Raw genomic sequence first — 17,495 nt, 5'->3', positions numbered from 1 at the left:
AAAAAAAAAAAAATCAAGACTTTATTGGATAAATGTTACACAACATTCTTTAACATTTAAGTCTCAGCATACTTTTGATGAGAAACAATTTTTGTCATTCAAGTCTACAAAATGAAATAGGCTTGTGAAGATTTGAAATACAGACAAAGGCAGCATGAAGCAAAGCTTAAATATTAAGCAACTAAAGCAATGAACGTGAAACAGCAACATGGTATGTCTAGATTTTAAATACCACCAAGTTTCATTTTTTACAAAATGAAAATCTGGTTTATAACAAAACACCTTTGAGAATTTGTCATGAGAAAAAATATTTAGATACTTAAAATCTGACCTCTCCCAATTCTTTTGCCTTTATATTACTTCTTGGTCATTTCCATCACTCTGCACAAATAAAGAATTCTGAAGCTTAAAAATCTTGCATATACAATCTGCCACAGCTCGGGGGCCATCTGGTTCTTGAAGTGAGCCTGAAAGGTACAGCTGGGGTCCGTACCTGAATGACCAGGACAGACCCGGCTGAAGCCCCAGGGCTGCGGGGCGGGGGCCCCACGGAAGTACACATCTTCTTTAGAACCCCTGCTGCTACAGCTCCAAGCTGACTTCTTCCAGAGTTGATCAACTGTATAATGACTTCATGATAAAGAATTTTCCAAAAATACAATTTTAGAATGTGATCAACACTTTTAATAACTTGCCGTGTAATTAGGATTTGTATTAAACTCACTAGAAGCAAGACCGCTTACCCTTTCTTCTCGAGTCGTAAACCAGATCCTCGTCTGTTAGAGCAAATGTTCTCAACTCACCCAGAACCTTTTATTAATCCTGAGTGTGACATTATTCATTCCACACCTATACAGTAAGATTAGGGAAAGTTTGGACACTTGAGCCAAATGCTCAGTTAGTTATCTCTTATGTTGCTTCAAATGAATTTTGTATTTTTTTATTTTTGGGCATTTTCCCCCTTTTTTATATTAAGTAATCAATATGGATTATCTTTCTGGTTTAAAAAATAAATCAGTATTGCCGCTAAAAAACTTGTTTTATTATTAAAAGCATGGCACCATCAAATATAAAATGCCTTAAAAATGTAGTACTAACAGGTCCATCTGGTTTTCTCATTAATGTTTTCTCCATTCATTAAAAAAGAAAAATTAAGGTTTTTCATAATATGTATTTTCTAAAGACAAGAAAAACATTACGGTTTCCATTGATAAGAATTCATGCTCCAGGCATGAAGAATTCGATGCCATCCTGAATGGGTCTGTTTCCGCTGCTTGTTCTTTGGGCGAAGTCCCACCTGGCCCCTGTGAGAATTTCTTGCACTTAGAAGGAGGGGCTCTTCGTGAAGAGAGGTCCACATCAAAATTCAGATATTGTCACCTTTTCTAAACTAGAGGAAACCAGTAAGGAGAGGGAGAATACTAAAAAGCCTTTCCAGCTCAGTAGAATTAAGAACTGGCTCCTAGAGTATACATTTTCACTCCAAGATCAGCACTAGCCTATCCACTCTGAGTCAGAATTTGAAAGATAAGAATGTATTATAAAAATGTGCACAAAATGTTAAATACTGGTGGCAAATAAATACATCTTAATATGTTCCAACAAGCAAACATATATTCAAGATAATACAGCCCTGCTTTATTAAAGAACAGATCCAAATTCTTTGTGGGATGGGGTGGGGCACTTTGCCATCCTTTTAGCAGGATGTTAGATAATCTTTTCTCCCGTTTCCAGTGGCACCCTGAAGGAAACCTTGGCCTCGGCATGTGTGACTACTGCTGTTTCAGAGGAGAGCCATTTGAGAAATAACCTCTGCTCATAGCTGAACTGATTAACAAACACTGAAGTAAGCACAAAGTTTTAGTATGAAAAATATTTCAGCATTTCGGCCATCCTCCTATGCCTTTTACGCCTGTCCAAACTGTACTGATAAGAACTTCACGTTCAAAAGATGTTACTGTCACTGATTCTCCAGACATAAAACTCAAGGTTTTTGTATGCGTATTTCACATCACTTTTCTCCTCATCTCATGCTCAATTTATTGCAATAGTTCATTTTTTATAAAATATTTCCCTAATGCCTATTCTTCGGTTTAATACAGCACGATTTGCAATGCCCCTTTATAGACCGTTGATGTTAACCACTGCCTTGACATGTACTTCTTAGTGCAGCTTGAACAATCTGAGTCTCCAACTGCATTCATCCTGATGCTCTGGTGTTCTCTGTCACTGCGGTACAGGTCCATGAAACCAGCAGCCTGCTAATGTCTTTGTGCTGAAATATAGTAAAGAAAAGGAAGAAAATGTAGTTAAGCACAAGTAATTATATGAGAAAAATGATGTCCTCGTTGTTTAAATTAAGCCCTTTATAGATTGTGGGATCACACCTAATTTTTTGTTTTAAATCAGTTAAACATGACCATTATTTTTTTGAGAAAACAACTTAATGCCATTCTAAACCACCAGAAGCATTCATGTTATTTCTGAAGTATATCTGGCCAAGCTCCAACACAAATAAAATGGTTGGCACCTTCACACAGTCAATCTGCACTTGAGTGTATTTTTAAAAATACTTGTTTATGAATATTTGCCTAATAAAGGGTGAATTTCAGCTTTGTCCTTTATGCTGCCATTTCTCGGGTAACGATCCAGAACTCTGCAAGTGAGCTTGGCAGCCGCGGACCGCTGGGGGCACCAGCAGCCTTCCTCTAGCACAGGCCGCCACAGGCCTGCGAACAAAGTTACCTACAAAACGAGGCTGTGTAAAAATCAGCTGCAGACCACACTGTCTACATATATGCAAAAAGCCAAAGAGAGGGGCGTGGAGGAGGCCTCCTCAGAGGCAGACACAGCACATCAGAAGGCGCCAAGAGCACCAGTTTACAACCAGAGGGCAACTTCCACACGCTAGTCAGACTGACCACAGTGTCCCTCGTTACACCAGCAAACCGGAGTGTCGGCAGAGGCACTCTGCACCACACCTCCAACAAAAGTCAGGACTCAACGGAACATTTATAAAGGGCAAAGCGTATAAAAATCACTGCCAAGTAGCCCAACATCCAGAATGACGACCAGTGACCACAATGCCCAACATCACCAATCTCCCTTTAATACAACATGTGGTAAGAAGCCCATTGAAACCCTCTATAATCTCTGATTATGCCTCTCAAACCTGGGGGCCTAAGTACCACTAAAAGTTTGAATTCCAAAAGAGGTGACCCGTGAAGAGAAAGATGATTTTTTTGGTCAAATGTATTTTTAAACCAAAGATATGGTATTTTCAGTGGAATAACGACAGACAAAATAAACATAGAATGCAAAAAGGAAAAAAGGAAAACCACCCCTATCCTTCCCGATATTTCTTTCAAACATTTCAAAGTAGGCATCTTTCCCATTCTGTGATAGAACTCTTGGCCTTTTGTTAACTTCCCAGGGCTGCTGTGCCTCCTTCACTTACTGGAGCAGGCCTGTAAGATAAATTTCACAGGGCTTCTATCACGTTTCTTCTAGAACAATGAAAAGCTACTACGAAGCACAAATACTGCACATATCAGAATGGAAGGTGAAGGTAATCCTTGCTTCTGAAGAAACAGAATGATTAACTGTTTTAAAATTTGACATCGAGCTAAGTTTTTATTTTCTAAAAACAGATATTATACTAATATAAGTATACTACTAATAAATGTAGACTCACAAAGAACTTTGGAAGTACATGTCCCCATTTTATAAAATGAAAGGAAAAAAGGTAAACAGCCAATCCCATGCACAATTCCATTTACTTCTACTTAGGACTCTCTCAGTATCTGGCTTCAACCTTAGTGAGGCCTATTCAAGTTGGCAAGAAAGCCAAGGATTGAAGCAGATCTTACCATTCCTATGAGAGGAGCGAAACCCTAAAAAAAACGGGATTCCCTCAAGAGATCACTGCAAGGGTGGCCACCATCCCATACAGGTAAGAGTCCAAAATCTCCCAGCCTCAGTCTCTCCTCCCGAATGTGCCATTCCGACCCAGCTTGCAAACTACAGCTCAAATGCAGCGATACAGCCCAATTACAGCTCTCCAGTGGCCGCTGACGCCAGAGGGCTACACAGCCTTAATGCAGGAAAGCGAAAAGATCACAGTTCAAAAGCAGCACAAAAATCCCTAAACTTTTCCTGCTGTATAAGCCCAAAATAAGCCTCTTAGGCGTATCCAAACAGGTTTTAATAAATGTACTTAATTAAATAGATTATAACTACATTTCAGCATTATCTTTTGCCACCCTCTGAGCTTTGACTTGTCTTATGTAAATGACAATGGTTTTGAAGTTAATTCACTAAGAATATATATATATGTTCATATATGGTTATATATATTCTTACATATACATTAAGAAGTAATGAATATAAATTGACAAAGAAAGATTGAGATAGTGAAAAGATAAAGAAATCCACTGTTGGACTTTCCATGGAGACTCTGTTGCTATCTGACATAATCTGCGATGACGCCTGACTTCTACCACCCTAGAGAAACGCCTCTCAATTCATGGAAGCTGGAAGGAGGCTGGCTCTACTTTTTTCCACAGCAGGTAACATCAGTTGAAAGTTATTTTCACTCATGAGAACTCTCACCTACATGAAGTACACCTAGCTACCAGGGTCAATGAAAACTAAGAAAAAGCAATTAATGAAGTGTTTCACGTCTAGCCTAAGCTACTTGGGGAATGATCAAGTAATGACATGATGCCCTCTTCACTTTGTGGCAGGGCTTAGCACAGACAGACCTGCCCGTTTCACTGTTAACTTCAATGCTCCCAGTCTGAATCCACAGTGGTCTGTCAGACACTGTAAGGGAGCAGCAGCACTCGTCACTGTCTGATGTAATAGCTGCCATTTGTTGAGACCTATGGTAGAAAAAACCAAGTTAACAAAAATAAAGCAGTCATTCAAGTTCTTTTTAATCCATTTACCAAAAAAGAAAAATTTAAAAATAAGACCAAAATTCAGTTGAATCTTCATAATGAATTTATTCTAGGTAATTTGCTGGCTTCACAGAATGTGAAGCTTTTGTACTAAAGGAAAACAGACTCAAGGTGTGTACACACCATCCTTGGCCAGGAGAGGGCACCCTCCGGCCCTAGTCCATTCAGCAGCAAAATGCCTCAGGGCACACCGAGATGTGGCCCTCCAATGCTAACTCACATTTAACGTCCCCACAAAAAACTTTTCCTAGCCTAACACTAGCCTAGCGGTGGAATCCTGATCTCAGTATTCACGGAGGGCTGAAGTCGTCATCCCTATTCGTATTTGAACTCATCATTAAGGAGTTCAGAGACCCTGTTTTGCAGAATGACCAAAAACTGCCTGAATCCCTTTCTCCTTTAATGCCAGTGCCCACCAGCGCCCACCAGCGAATACTGCTGAGGCTGAACAGACTGCGAGATCACACCTGCTTGAAATAAGTGTGACGAGACAAGCTTTCTCACTTAGGCTTTCAGAACAGAGACTTCAAATACTAAGCATATTTCAAATAAAGGACTGCTATTTTAAGCCTTATTTTTTTAAACATATTTGCTTGTCTGCTTACTTCCCTACTTTAAGTATAAATAAACAATTCATCTATCACATCAGTGTAGGCAACTCTGGGATCACTGATTTAGACAATGTTCAGTCCTTATAATAAAATATTTTTAAAATGGCAAGTTAAATCAGAAGCAGTACCACATAATTAAAAACTTTAAAAATGCTTTTCTGACACTGAAAAGGAGATAATTTATACACCTGACCTATAAACATAATTACTTCTGAATTTTAACTCAGAGAACAATTTTCTTAAATGAAGTTTAATAATGAGGTTATTTACCCTTTTGTTCCAGGAAAACTTAACTATACTATTTAGGTATATTTAATATACTATAAGTATTACTATTAACTGTAACCTAACAGCAATCACACAAGAATAAAAGCAATCTGAAGGCACAATTTATCTCTGAACCTCTCCTTCCATAAGTACAACTTGTTAGCGTTCCACAATCACTCTGAAGAACCTCCTTTTGATTCTAGTCAAGAGTCAAGAAGCTGCCTCAGAGCAGATGGTCTTTCCCTGTGCATTTATTTCCCCCTCCCATCCCTTCAAACTCCACAGGAACTATTAACCTGCCAGTCTCTGGTCCACAGGGCCTGGCGCATGATTCTTTTCTGCTGGTGTTTAAGATGAGTTTCCCTCGATGCTTTTAGGGTCTCAAGAGTATTTCTTTAGAAATTGACCACATGCACAGGATCCATTAGGAAGAGTCAGGGAGTCCTGGCAGTGATGCACTAAATGGAGAGAAACCCTCAGGAAAGGCAGCGATTTCATTGGAAATTACTTATTTTGTCCTTAAGAGAAAGCTTACATGCAAGCATGGCAACTATTCCTGGGAGGCAGCAGAGATATAAGGGGCAGATAAGAACAGGATACACAAACATTCAATTTCCCTTTTAGAGTGTATGAAAGAAGGAAGCAGAAAAGGTCATGCTCTCGTGGCAAAGCCCAGAATTAAAACCTAAAGAATTAAGATTATATACATGCACTTATTCAATGACTGAACATTCAATATAAATTTTCTCTTAATACAGTATAGTATGATGCAACATGACCAAGCAGGAAAAAGCATAAGTAACTGGTTAGAAAAATAGCTATTCAATTATTATTCTACAGTAATAGAATATTATTGTTTTACAAGAGACATTCTGGTTTTCTAGCCCAGTGCTATTTCTCTGACCAGTTATTTTTCTAGGGCTTTACGAAACCGCATAGTTCTTCCCAGCATACCAGGACTCACACCAAGATGTACCGCTTCCAGCCTGATTTCCTGCTAAAAGCTACACTGTGGGGGGAAATCACAGGTTTGTAATCAACAGCATCTCAAAAATGAGCCATGGGTAAAAATGACTACCCTCTGGAATATACGGCCACAACGCACACAGATCAAGGCCTTGGAATGCGAGGTATTTCCCTCCTAGGAAGGGGAAAAAATCTCCTACTCAATCATACCAGTAGCAGTAAAAAAATAAAAGGGAATGTTCGAATTAACGTCCACTTTTTCACCATTTGGCAAAATACTAGAATAAAACGCCAGAATCCCAGGGGAACACAGCATCTGTGCAAATTAGCTAATTTCTGCTACTTAAAAGCTGACAAGTGTAGCTTTGTGGTTCTAATACCTTGGAAAAGCTCTCCCAAGAGGACATGCCCCTGAGCCCCACCAGCTAGGAGGATACTTCTCATTCTCTTTGGAAGGATTTGGGATGTGCCAGGCTTCTGAGACGAGAAGTGGTCGAGACTACCATCCCTCCTATGTCAGCCCCTGTCCTTGGCATAAGGGAGAGCAGACGTGGAAGACTAAGACTCCTGGAACTGACGCCATCCCTAAACGAATGGGGCAAGAGTTGAAATACAACGTTCATGCATCCTCCTTCACTATAATCTCCATGACCTCCAACCCAGCTGCCTTCCACAAATGCCAGCTGGAAATAGTTCATGCCTGCTTCTAGATATTTATGGATGATCATACTATGATTACTGTAATTTCCAGGTAACATAACATTTTTTCTGTTTGTACTGAGTGTATGTTGCAGAAATACCAAGCTACCAGAATGAAATTTCTATGCCAGACACAGAAAAGTGGTGGTTGTGGTAATGATAGCAAGTATTTACACAGGCTTTGTGCCAAGCACTTTATTGCTTTAAATATTTAAATTCTCACAATTACCTTGAGGAGGTACTATTATTCTCTTCATTTCACAGATGATGACATTGAGGTCACCTGCCTAAGATCACACAGCTTGGAGTGGCAGAGCTAAGTCAGGCTCTGAATCTAGGAAATCTGGCTCAAGCACCTGTACTTTCAACCATGTGCCTGAAAAGTGGAAGAGAATGATTGTTTGTTCAATAAAAACATGATATTGGGCACTACTGGTGCACAAATGTTAATGAATGCTCCAGCTCACCAGCATCAGCGGTGAGTTATAGACTCCTGAGTATGCCTTTCTATCTTCTACACTCAACAGGATGACCCTCACATTTCTACAAAAACATTCTCAGACAAGCAAAAATTCTGTTATATTTTACCAGGGGAAAAAGCTATATTCCTTCTAGGCTTTTCAATAGCTTTTAAGTGAATCTCTGTGCTGGAGAGAAATAAATAGGGACACTCAGAGTTACAAAATTATCTCACATATTAAAAAAAAAAAAAGCCCTTGCTAAAACTTGATATGCATTATAATTTCAAGTTTTTTAGTTTACATGAAAAGGAAAAAAATGTGACAACAGTATAACACTTTAGCTATGGAGTATCCAGTTTGCCTTCTAGATACTGACACTGGGATAGAAAAAAGTATAAGGAGTTTTAAATCATGATTTCTGGTTAAGATTCAGATTTCTAAGGCAATAAAAGGATGTTAACTGTCACATTCTTATGGTACAAGGAAAATTCAGTATTTACATAATGGCTGTGTTTTCACAGCCATTTTTTTTTTTTAAAGGAAGATTAGCCCTGAGCTAACTACTGCCAATCCTCCTTTTCCTGAGGAAGACTGGCCCTGAGCTAACATCCGTGCCCATCTTCCTCTACTTTATATGTGGGACGCCTGCCACAGCATGGCTTGCCAAGCGGTGCCATGTCCACACCCAGGATCTGAACCGGTGAACCCAAGGCCACTGAAGCAGAATGTGCACGCTTAACCGCTGCGCCACCGGGCTGGCCCCTCAGCTTATTTTTAATGAGACTTTACAAAAATACCAGGAATTTGAAGAAAAAATAGTTAATTCATGCTTAAGTCAAGTTTTAAGACCAGGTATTTAAAAACTGATCTGTCTTCACATGAAAGGTTTAAGAAATTGTTTTACAAACAAAAACCATCTAATTTATTCAGCTGGAAAATGATAATTTGACTCACAAATTCAGCATTTTGATAAATCCTGATTATTTTTGAGTCTACAGTTTCTTTTCCTTTATATCTCCCTACAACCAATCTGTAATTTGTGCCATAATAACACAGACATCTATAAGAAAAAACTCAAGTTTGGCAGTTAGTTTTTTCAGAGATTAAGTAGATGCATTAAAATTTGACTCAATCCATCCCAAGATGGATTAAAAGGCATGATGTAAAAATTAACTTAAATCAATATTTTTACTAAAGTGTGGTACACAAAATGATCTCAGAATTTTAATAGATTTATCTACATATATCAAGGCATATTTGTTTTCCATTAATTGTACTGGCATAATAAGTGGAAAAAGTAAGAGTACGCAAATTTGAAAATATGGCAAAAATGTGATGGTATGTAAATAATTTAAGTTTTGGAAACTAACTAATTCTATTACTAAAATTATTAAAATGGTTTCCATATTCATAAGATTGTCTAAAACAATTGTTTTTGTCACTGGGAGGGGATGGTTTTAACCTAAACCGACTCTTAAGAGTACTTAGTGGGTAAATGCAAGCACACTAATTCACCTAAAACTTTCACCAAGAGGCGATTAGTCCTTAAAAATGGGGGCACCATTATGAGCACTGTCCAAGACTGCAGATTAATTAGGAAGGAATCCTGGAAGCCAGGCTGCCAGCATCATGTTCCTATCACAGGGCTTGACCAAGAAAAACACTCCTGTGACTTAATTTCCAAACACCTTTTAGAACAATACCATCCCAAATTTAAAAGATTTTTATCAAAAACCAAATTACAGACGGATAGTGGTGATGGCTGCACAACAATGTGAATGTACTTAATGCCACAGAACTGTACCCTTTAAAAAAATGTTCAAAATGGTAAATTTTATGTTAGGTACATTTAATGACAATTTTTAAAATACCAAACATAAAACACAAATTACAGTGCTCTATTAGTATGACAAGGAGAAAATTATTTCTACCTAAAGTCACAAGTAAAGTGAAAAAATCCTTGAATCTATAAATGTTAAGTCTCTTGAGTACAGATTAAACAAAAAAAGTTGAACTGTTTCTATTCTGATCTTAGTGCCAACTATGCAAGATAAAGACACCAAGACATCCTGGAAAACTAAAAATATATAGACCATCTATATCACCATGACTTTAAACTTCCTATTCCTTGATTCAAAATAGCACAACAGAGCATATTAATTGCTAAAGCTTTCATTTTTTAATTCTATTCACTCCGTTGAATGAATACAGTAAGTGTACAAACTGTAAATACAGAATATGAAGAGCCTATTAACTAAGCCAGAACCAGATAAAAGTGATTAATGTAGCTTAGCTGTTTTATTTTCTCCTGGCAATTGGTACACCACTAGCCTCTTCTTCTATTTCTAAATTCCGTGTTACGCCTGTCAGTTAGAGATTGTTTTAACAGCAACCATATTAATACAATCCCGAAGCAAACACTAAATTTGTCCCAACTTAGATATAGGGTCTTCCTTCTCTCTGGCAAATTCCCTATTGGAGGCCATCACTGGGCCCAAGTCAAAATATCCTGAATCAAAACATTATCAACTTTACCAGACATATGCCAGTTTCTTCTCTGTTATGAGTACTTAACAAAGTGAATCAATCCAGCACAAACCACAGAAAACTTCACAATTTAAAAGGGAAATCTAATTTTAGATTTAAATTATAGATTTCTTAAGGTATTTCAATTGAGTTATTCTATATAAAGGTATGTATATGCATATAAAAGAATGTAAATGTGTATCTTTCCTTCAACATAACCAGTATTAAGTACAACCTGCTCAAATAGGGGTGCATCTCAATCTTTTGTAAATTAGAAACTCAGACCCACTAATGCAAACATATCCATTTAGTTGACTTCAGTAACAGTTCCATATTCTTTGCCTGCAGTCTGTCTTCAGATGTATATTCCTGTCTAGTCTTGGTACTAATCTAAAATTACTACTTATAGATTTTCCCATCAAAACCAGAGAGACACACCATCAAGTCATGCAAATGGGCTTCAGACTAGTGAATTCTACTTCATCTCACTGATACATTTTAGGTCTCTGTTTCCACAAATAAATGAGTCAAATAGATATTTCCTTTCAAATAAACAGTCAGCTCTCTGGTCTATAAATTCTAGAAAACTAAAAGGGAAAAATACTCTGATGCTTTTAAATTTCTGAGAATTTCTAGAAATAAAGACATCTTTGTTTTTTGGGGGTTTTTTTGAAGATTGGTACCTGAGCTAACATCTGTTGCCAATCTTTTTCTTTTTCTTCTTTTCCCCAAAGCCCCCCCAGAACACAGTAGTATATTGTAGTTGTAGGTCCTTCTGGCTGTGCTATGTGGGACGCCACCCTGGCACGGCCTACATGAGCAGTGCCATGTCCATGCCCAGGATCCAAACCAGGGAGACCCCACGCTGCTGAAGCAGAGCGCGCGAACCCACCCACTTGGCCAGAGCCGGCCCCATCTTTGGCTTTTTGGACAGCTCTTACTTCACCTGGTGTCTCCCCTTGTAATCCTTAGTTTTAGCCATTTTTCTTAGATGGCTGGAGATTTGGCCTAAACTGAGTTCTCTCTCTGCAAGAGGGAAAAACCCATTTGGTTATCTCTGTACAAAGAGTAAATGCCTCCTTTAATCATTTTAAAGAAAAATGTAAAAGAAAAATGGCTACAATTCCCCCAATTCAAATCCATCTCCATCTGCAGTAGACACTAGACAAATTTATCTGGCTGCTTAAGAAATTTCTATTTGAGTAAAACGTTAATGTGCAGCTATTGGATTAGTGTATGGAATGTATATTTTAAGACTACAGAAATTCTTTAAAATTTGTTTCCCTATTCCCTAAACTTCAGATAAAATATGCCAAACTGCCAGTTTAGAATGGAGGGATCATTCGGCATGATAATTAGAGATCATGCACACTTGTGACTATGCTTCAACCTTTCCTCAAAGGGATGGACTAGAGGAAACTGGGTGTTACTTTTGTATTCAACAATCATGATTTTATTATTTTCTTTCTTTTTTCCCATAGCTTCTGAAACAAATCAAATCTGATTTATGCCACAAGAGCACATTTGCCAAACCACTTGACTTGATTACCAATATCCTGTCAAAACCACTATGTTATGATAAACTCACCTGGATCTTTCTTTACATAAAGACTTTGAATTACATATTTTAGGTGACTTTTTGCACTACCCTGTTTAAGTCTTTCTGAGCTTTAGATTGAAATCTAATTCAAATCTGAAATTGTAATTCAAATATATCTGAATGAACAAGTTTATTAATCTGAAACAAATACTCAAATAATTTAAGATACTTCCTTAAAACTCCTCAATCACGCTGTGAACTTCTTTCAACCTGTTATAATCAAAGAACTTCAAAAATAGTATAGTTGTTTCTGTTTGCAGGAAAGAATATGTTCTATTCAAGTGAAACATCTTTTTATTCAATTGTGTGTTTATTATAATCAAAAAGCATTGACTGAGTTCCTCAGAGGAAATTCTACTTGCTTTTGCAGAAATCAGTACATAAATCATAGAAGTCCATAATCTTAAGGAAGCTGACAGACTATTGATTTTCAATCTCTATTAATCTTTTCATCATTAATTCCACAGTAACTAAGATATTTCAACTTGGATTACTTAGAAAACTGCAAAAAGTTGCTCTTTAAGTTTCAAGTTTCCAAAAGTGTCAAACTGACACTGTATCAAATTTAAAAGTTAGACACAAAAGTATGAAAGCAACTTAAAAATCTTGGGATAAACTTGCCTCCAGAGGCAATCAGATATATTTTTCACTAACAATACAAAGCTAAAAATGCAAAGAAATCAAATCGTAGGGACAGATGGACCATGCAGAAAATAGTAGGCTAAGTTACCAGCCCCAACAGCAATGAGACTTGAGGCAGAAGACCAAGCAGAAAAGAGACTGGTTCTAATTACCCAAATATAAATTTTTTTTAAAAAATGAAGCATGTGGTGAAATATTAAGGCTAAAAACAAAAAAATTAAAACCCACACATTTATGAGAAATTGGCAGGAGGAGGGTCTCAAATCTAGAAGCATATCAGACCTCTATACAACAAAACCTCATTTTAAGAGTATACTGATTAATCACTTACTATTTGATTTTACCTACGCTCAGATAATATATTCTCTGATAGGGAAAATAGGAAAATAAAAGTTTGATTTTTCACTTCGTCTACAAACTATTACAAAGAATAATTTTCTACCAACTTGAAATTTTTCAAAGCTTTTTGAGAAACACACACAAATAATTTGGATTTAGTTGATTTTATTTACAGCTTGTTTTTTTACATTTCAGAGCATTACACAATTACATTTTCTCATTTTCTGACCTGCAAACAGATACCTTAAATGAAAATATTTTTTAAAAATTATCAAATTAGGTACATCCAAAATGCAACAATTACACATATGACAATTAATTCACAAAGTGTAATTTACTAGGACGTATCCTAAGAATTTAGGAACAGCCAGTCAGGAAATCTGACCAAATTCAGCAATCGACTATTTACATATCCAAAGACAAAGCTATCTAAACTCCCAAACCAGAAGTTTGAAAGTTTTTGTTAAATAACCATTGGACGAAAGAGAGAGAGTGATGATTCAAACCTAGCCAGCTGTGACAGTCTCAATCTCAAATACTGGGATAGTTACCCAGTCTGCAACTGAATAGCAAGCATCTCAGTTTTTCAGACACCTATGCGCCATTCTTGCACCATTATGCACATAGAAAGGCTAAGTGTTCGTTAATTAAAAAGCAAGTAGTCATTAAATATCCACACTATTCCCCCCAGCTCACCAGCCCTTACTGCAATCCCGAATATGCAACCTGTGTCACATAGTGACAGGCTATATTTTATATATATGTGTATATACACACACATATATGTACGTGTCTGTATATATATACACACATACACACAGTACTAGGTACAAATGGCAATTAACAGTCCCTGCGAAAATTCATTTTCAGTTGAGGCTATGGCTCCTATGCCTTGGGATGGTTTTAGACGTCAAAACTGAAAAATACTGCTAAAATCTCACTTCCTTAAGACAAAATTTGATTGCTTGTTCAGTTTAAGTTTCTCAGTCTAAAAATGGCTATAAGGTAAGTATAAAAAAAGCAGCCAACTGAGTGCAATTTCTCTCTCCAATTTGGCCAGGCTATTTCATAGAAGTTACTCCTAACTAAATTAGGAGATCTGTGGCGCCTTCCAATGGTTCTTGCCTACCTTACTGTCCATGTTCACGTTTCAAACTGTGTCAACAGAGCCCGCACTTCAGGGGTCAGCTGCTTGGCAGCCTTAGCTGCCTCTGTGATAGCCTTGCGATACAGGCCCTTTCTCTTCTTATTAAAGCGTGACTGGAAGTTTTCTAAAAAGGGGGAGAGTTGCGAAAGAGCAAGGAAAGACGTTGTTGGAGACCCAAACCATGAAATACGGGCCTCCTGTCGAACTAAAAGGCCGTTATCTTTCCGGCTCACAGTTATAGTAAGAATACGGGCTGGCCACCAAGGGAAGCCATATATCTTGGCCCAAACAATGTCCCCTACACATATGGTCCTGCCATCTGGTGTGACGCATTTAGAGACGTTTTTGGAAAAGACTTTCATTTTCAAGGAATTACTGAGCTTTTTCTCTTCCTTTGAAGAGGAGGAAGTGGAGGAGGTGGAAGGTGCATGCCTACTGCCTGGAGGAAAATCAAAGCTTTCAGAAGAACTACACTCAGAGTTGGAGGATTTCAGATCATCTGTGCTATCAATGCTACACACTGAAGCACTGGAAGAGTCAGATTTCTTTTGATTTAGGGTCATGTAAACAGAGATATTGCTTTTGCTGCCCTTTTTGCCCAGTGTCTGTGGTTCCTCCTGCTCACCAGGCACAAGCACTTCGTTTGTGTCCTGAACCTCACAGCTGGCCTCTTCAGGGCCGTCTGAGGGACTCTGATTTTCTGAAGGGGCCTCACCTGCTGAGCGGGTAGAGGTGCAGCGAGACTGGGGCTTGGGTGCCATCTTGCCACTCCGCATTTTCTCAAGTCCTGTCTTCAGAGAGGAGTCATTTTCTTCATTCCTGTACCTTTGTGGTTTTAAACGAACCCGGGGTGGAAGGGAACCTGAGCTAGGATTCTGATAGCGGCGTGTGAAATGGACTTTTGAATGTGCATTTTTGGACGTAGAGGTTTCACTTTGCTTCTTTTGTGCCTTTTCTTTGGCAATTTTCAACACTTCCCGAGCTTTTGCATGATCCATGTTCTTACTCTGGAGCACTTTTTTAGTACTTAACTGAGCTTTTGATGTGTTGGCCTGAGCAGAAACTTTGACTACTCTGCCTCTGCTGTGAGCAATATTTGAAACCTTAACCACAGCGTTTCTTTTCTGGCTTTCATTTTGGTTTTTCCCATCCACTTTATGGTCAGTTTTCAGTTTTTTGTTCACAGTAGTTACGCTTTCATTTCTCCGTTTTTTATCTTCATATTTAGAAGAGTCACTTGCACTACTACCTTTTCTAATTTCCTTTTTTTCAGCAACAACACTGTTTTTACATTTGTCACACAGGACTTGCCTGGGCCGTAGTTTAATAGCATTCATTATTGAAGTAGGTTCTTCCCTGTACATCTTTCGTTTGGGTCGTTTAATTTTCCGAGGAGGTGGCTGAGGTATTGATTGGTTATATGTGTCCCTGATAAACAAAGGGGGAGGATAAGGTGCTCCTTCGTGGAAGAGAGGAGGTGGTTTGGAAGTCCACAGGCTTTCAGCCAAGCTCGGCTCAGGAGGCGGGACAGGAGAGGGATCCCCAGGAACAGCACCACTCGCTTCACGCTGGACTTCTGTCCCTTCTTGGAATGTATTACTTTGGAGCTGCATGGCTTCGGGTTTATCCTTATATTCCCTTTTGGGAAATACTGTCACAGGGATCCCATGGGGCCCAAACCTTTGAAAGAAATGAAAGAAAAAAAGAAGCCATTAAGTTACGTCTGTAATTCAATTTCTTAAACAACACCTAATGTTTATTTGTATGACCTTTCCTGAAAACTATTTCATATAAAAGAACAAAACAAGAATCTACTGGCCACCTCCTCTCAAAAGTCCCAAGGCCCTCCTACATTTTATTGGTCCTACATTTTAGGTGCAAATAGAAATACTCAAATGGTTGCTCTAAGCAATGCCAGGACAGCTGATCTAATGTAAGAGACCTTTTGAGTCTTGACTCAGAAGGGATGTTCTATCAGATAGATTAATATGAAGAGTCATCTAATATTACGCTCACTGAACTGAAGACAGCATGTCCAGGAAATGGAACTGTAAAACTGTAACACGTATCTTCCCCTGGTTATAACAGCTTTCAAAAGCTTCACAAAACAAGTTCAGCCTTAACTACCCAAAAACACTGATTCAGTAAAATCCCATCTCAACTTTATTGGTTAATTGCTAAAGATTCCAGGACAGCTGCTCCTTTACTCTCGCATCCCAACCCTTAGGCCCTTCATCCACACAGCCCTCTCCCCACAACTACAAGAACACAAAAATACTAGAAATTCAGATACTCAAATCACTTTAAAACCAGACAGGTTTAGAGCTGTGGCCTTCTAACTTCTTAAAATCACATCGCACATTAGGAAATATTTTCACATTGCAATCCAATAAGAACAATTATGTATGTATACATGCACGCTTATATACATACAGTAAATAAACATACAATTCAGCAAAAATTTCACTAAATACTTAACCTTATGTTATGTGATATATAATGCTATTTTTTTCTACTCTGGTCTATTTCATTTGTTTTAATGCTAATCAGACACATTAAGTGGATTTCAAAACTCCCTTATGGGTCCAGATCCAGTTTGCAAAGCACTGGCATAGAAACAAATCTTTACAATTCTCAGTTTCTAATAAAGCAGGGGTCAATAACCTAATTTCTCATGTAGAATTAGAAATAATTGTGGCTCAACCTGTCTGGGCTAAACATCAAGAATCTTTAAGCTAAACTTGCTATCCTCAGATTCCTGCACATAAAACAGTATCACACTACCAAATAAATTCATCATGTACATACTAACATGTTAATTTTATGCACTATTTGATTCAAACAGTATTAAACACAACACAATGCTAATGTCGATCCTTTAAGGCACAGGTGCTTAGAACCCAGGATCAGCTTCAGGTAGTCAGGTAGAATGGCTGACATTAGATGCAAATGTTTTATATGTCTGTTTTCCTGGAGTCTTTGGTTCTCAGGTTCTCTAAAATGCCCTTAAGCCCCCAAAAAAGGTTGAGAATACTTCTGTTGAGATTAGGTACTTCCAGCTGTGGACACACCTAAAAGCAGGCAGGAATATAGGAAGAGCCAACACCAACAGGATATCTGCTTCTAACACCTAATAGTTTTCTTCCTAAAGTCTTTTGTCAGCTTGGCTACCACCAACCAACAACTTAAAGCAAATACTTACAAACCACAAAGGAAGAAGACTATTTTACCTAGAGTGGGACAAGTTTGGGTCTGGGCTAGTCCACAAAGGAAGGA

General features: G+C 38.1%; 1 protein-coding gene across 8 annotated transcripts in view; it reads right to left on the bottom strand.

The window, feature by feature from the left end:
• PWWP2A (PWWP domain containing 2A) overlaps positions 1 to 17,495 on the bottom strand; it is a 33,780-nt gene continuing 16,285 nt past the window's right edge. For 5 of the 8 annotated variants that reach the window (XM_070569125.1, XM_070569124.1, XM_070569128.1 and 2 more), the window contains one exon: positions 13,221 to 15,899. In XM_070569125.1, coding sequence (XP_070425226.1) covers positions 14,216 to 15,899 — 1,684 coding nt within the window. In that variant the 3' untranslated portion in view covers positions 13,221 to 14,215. Of the gene's footprint in view, positions 2,276 to 4,763; positions 4,884 to 7,733; positions 7,881 to 13,220; positions 15,900 to 17,495 lie in introns of those variants that run through there. The other 3 variants (XR_011525094.1, XM_070569126.1, XM_070569130.1) reach the window with 3 other exon arrangements.

The sequence above is a fragment of the Equus przewalskii genome, chromosome 13 (assembly GCF_037783145.1).
Source record: "Equus przewalskii isolate Varuska chromosome 13, EquPr2, whole genome shotgun sequence".
Lineage (NCBI taxonomy): Eukaryota > Metazoa > Chordata > Mammalia > Perissodactyla > Equidae > Equus > Equus przewalskii.
This window is presented reverse-complemented; position numbering and strand designations above follow the sequence as displayed.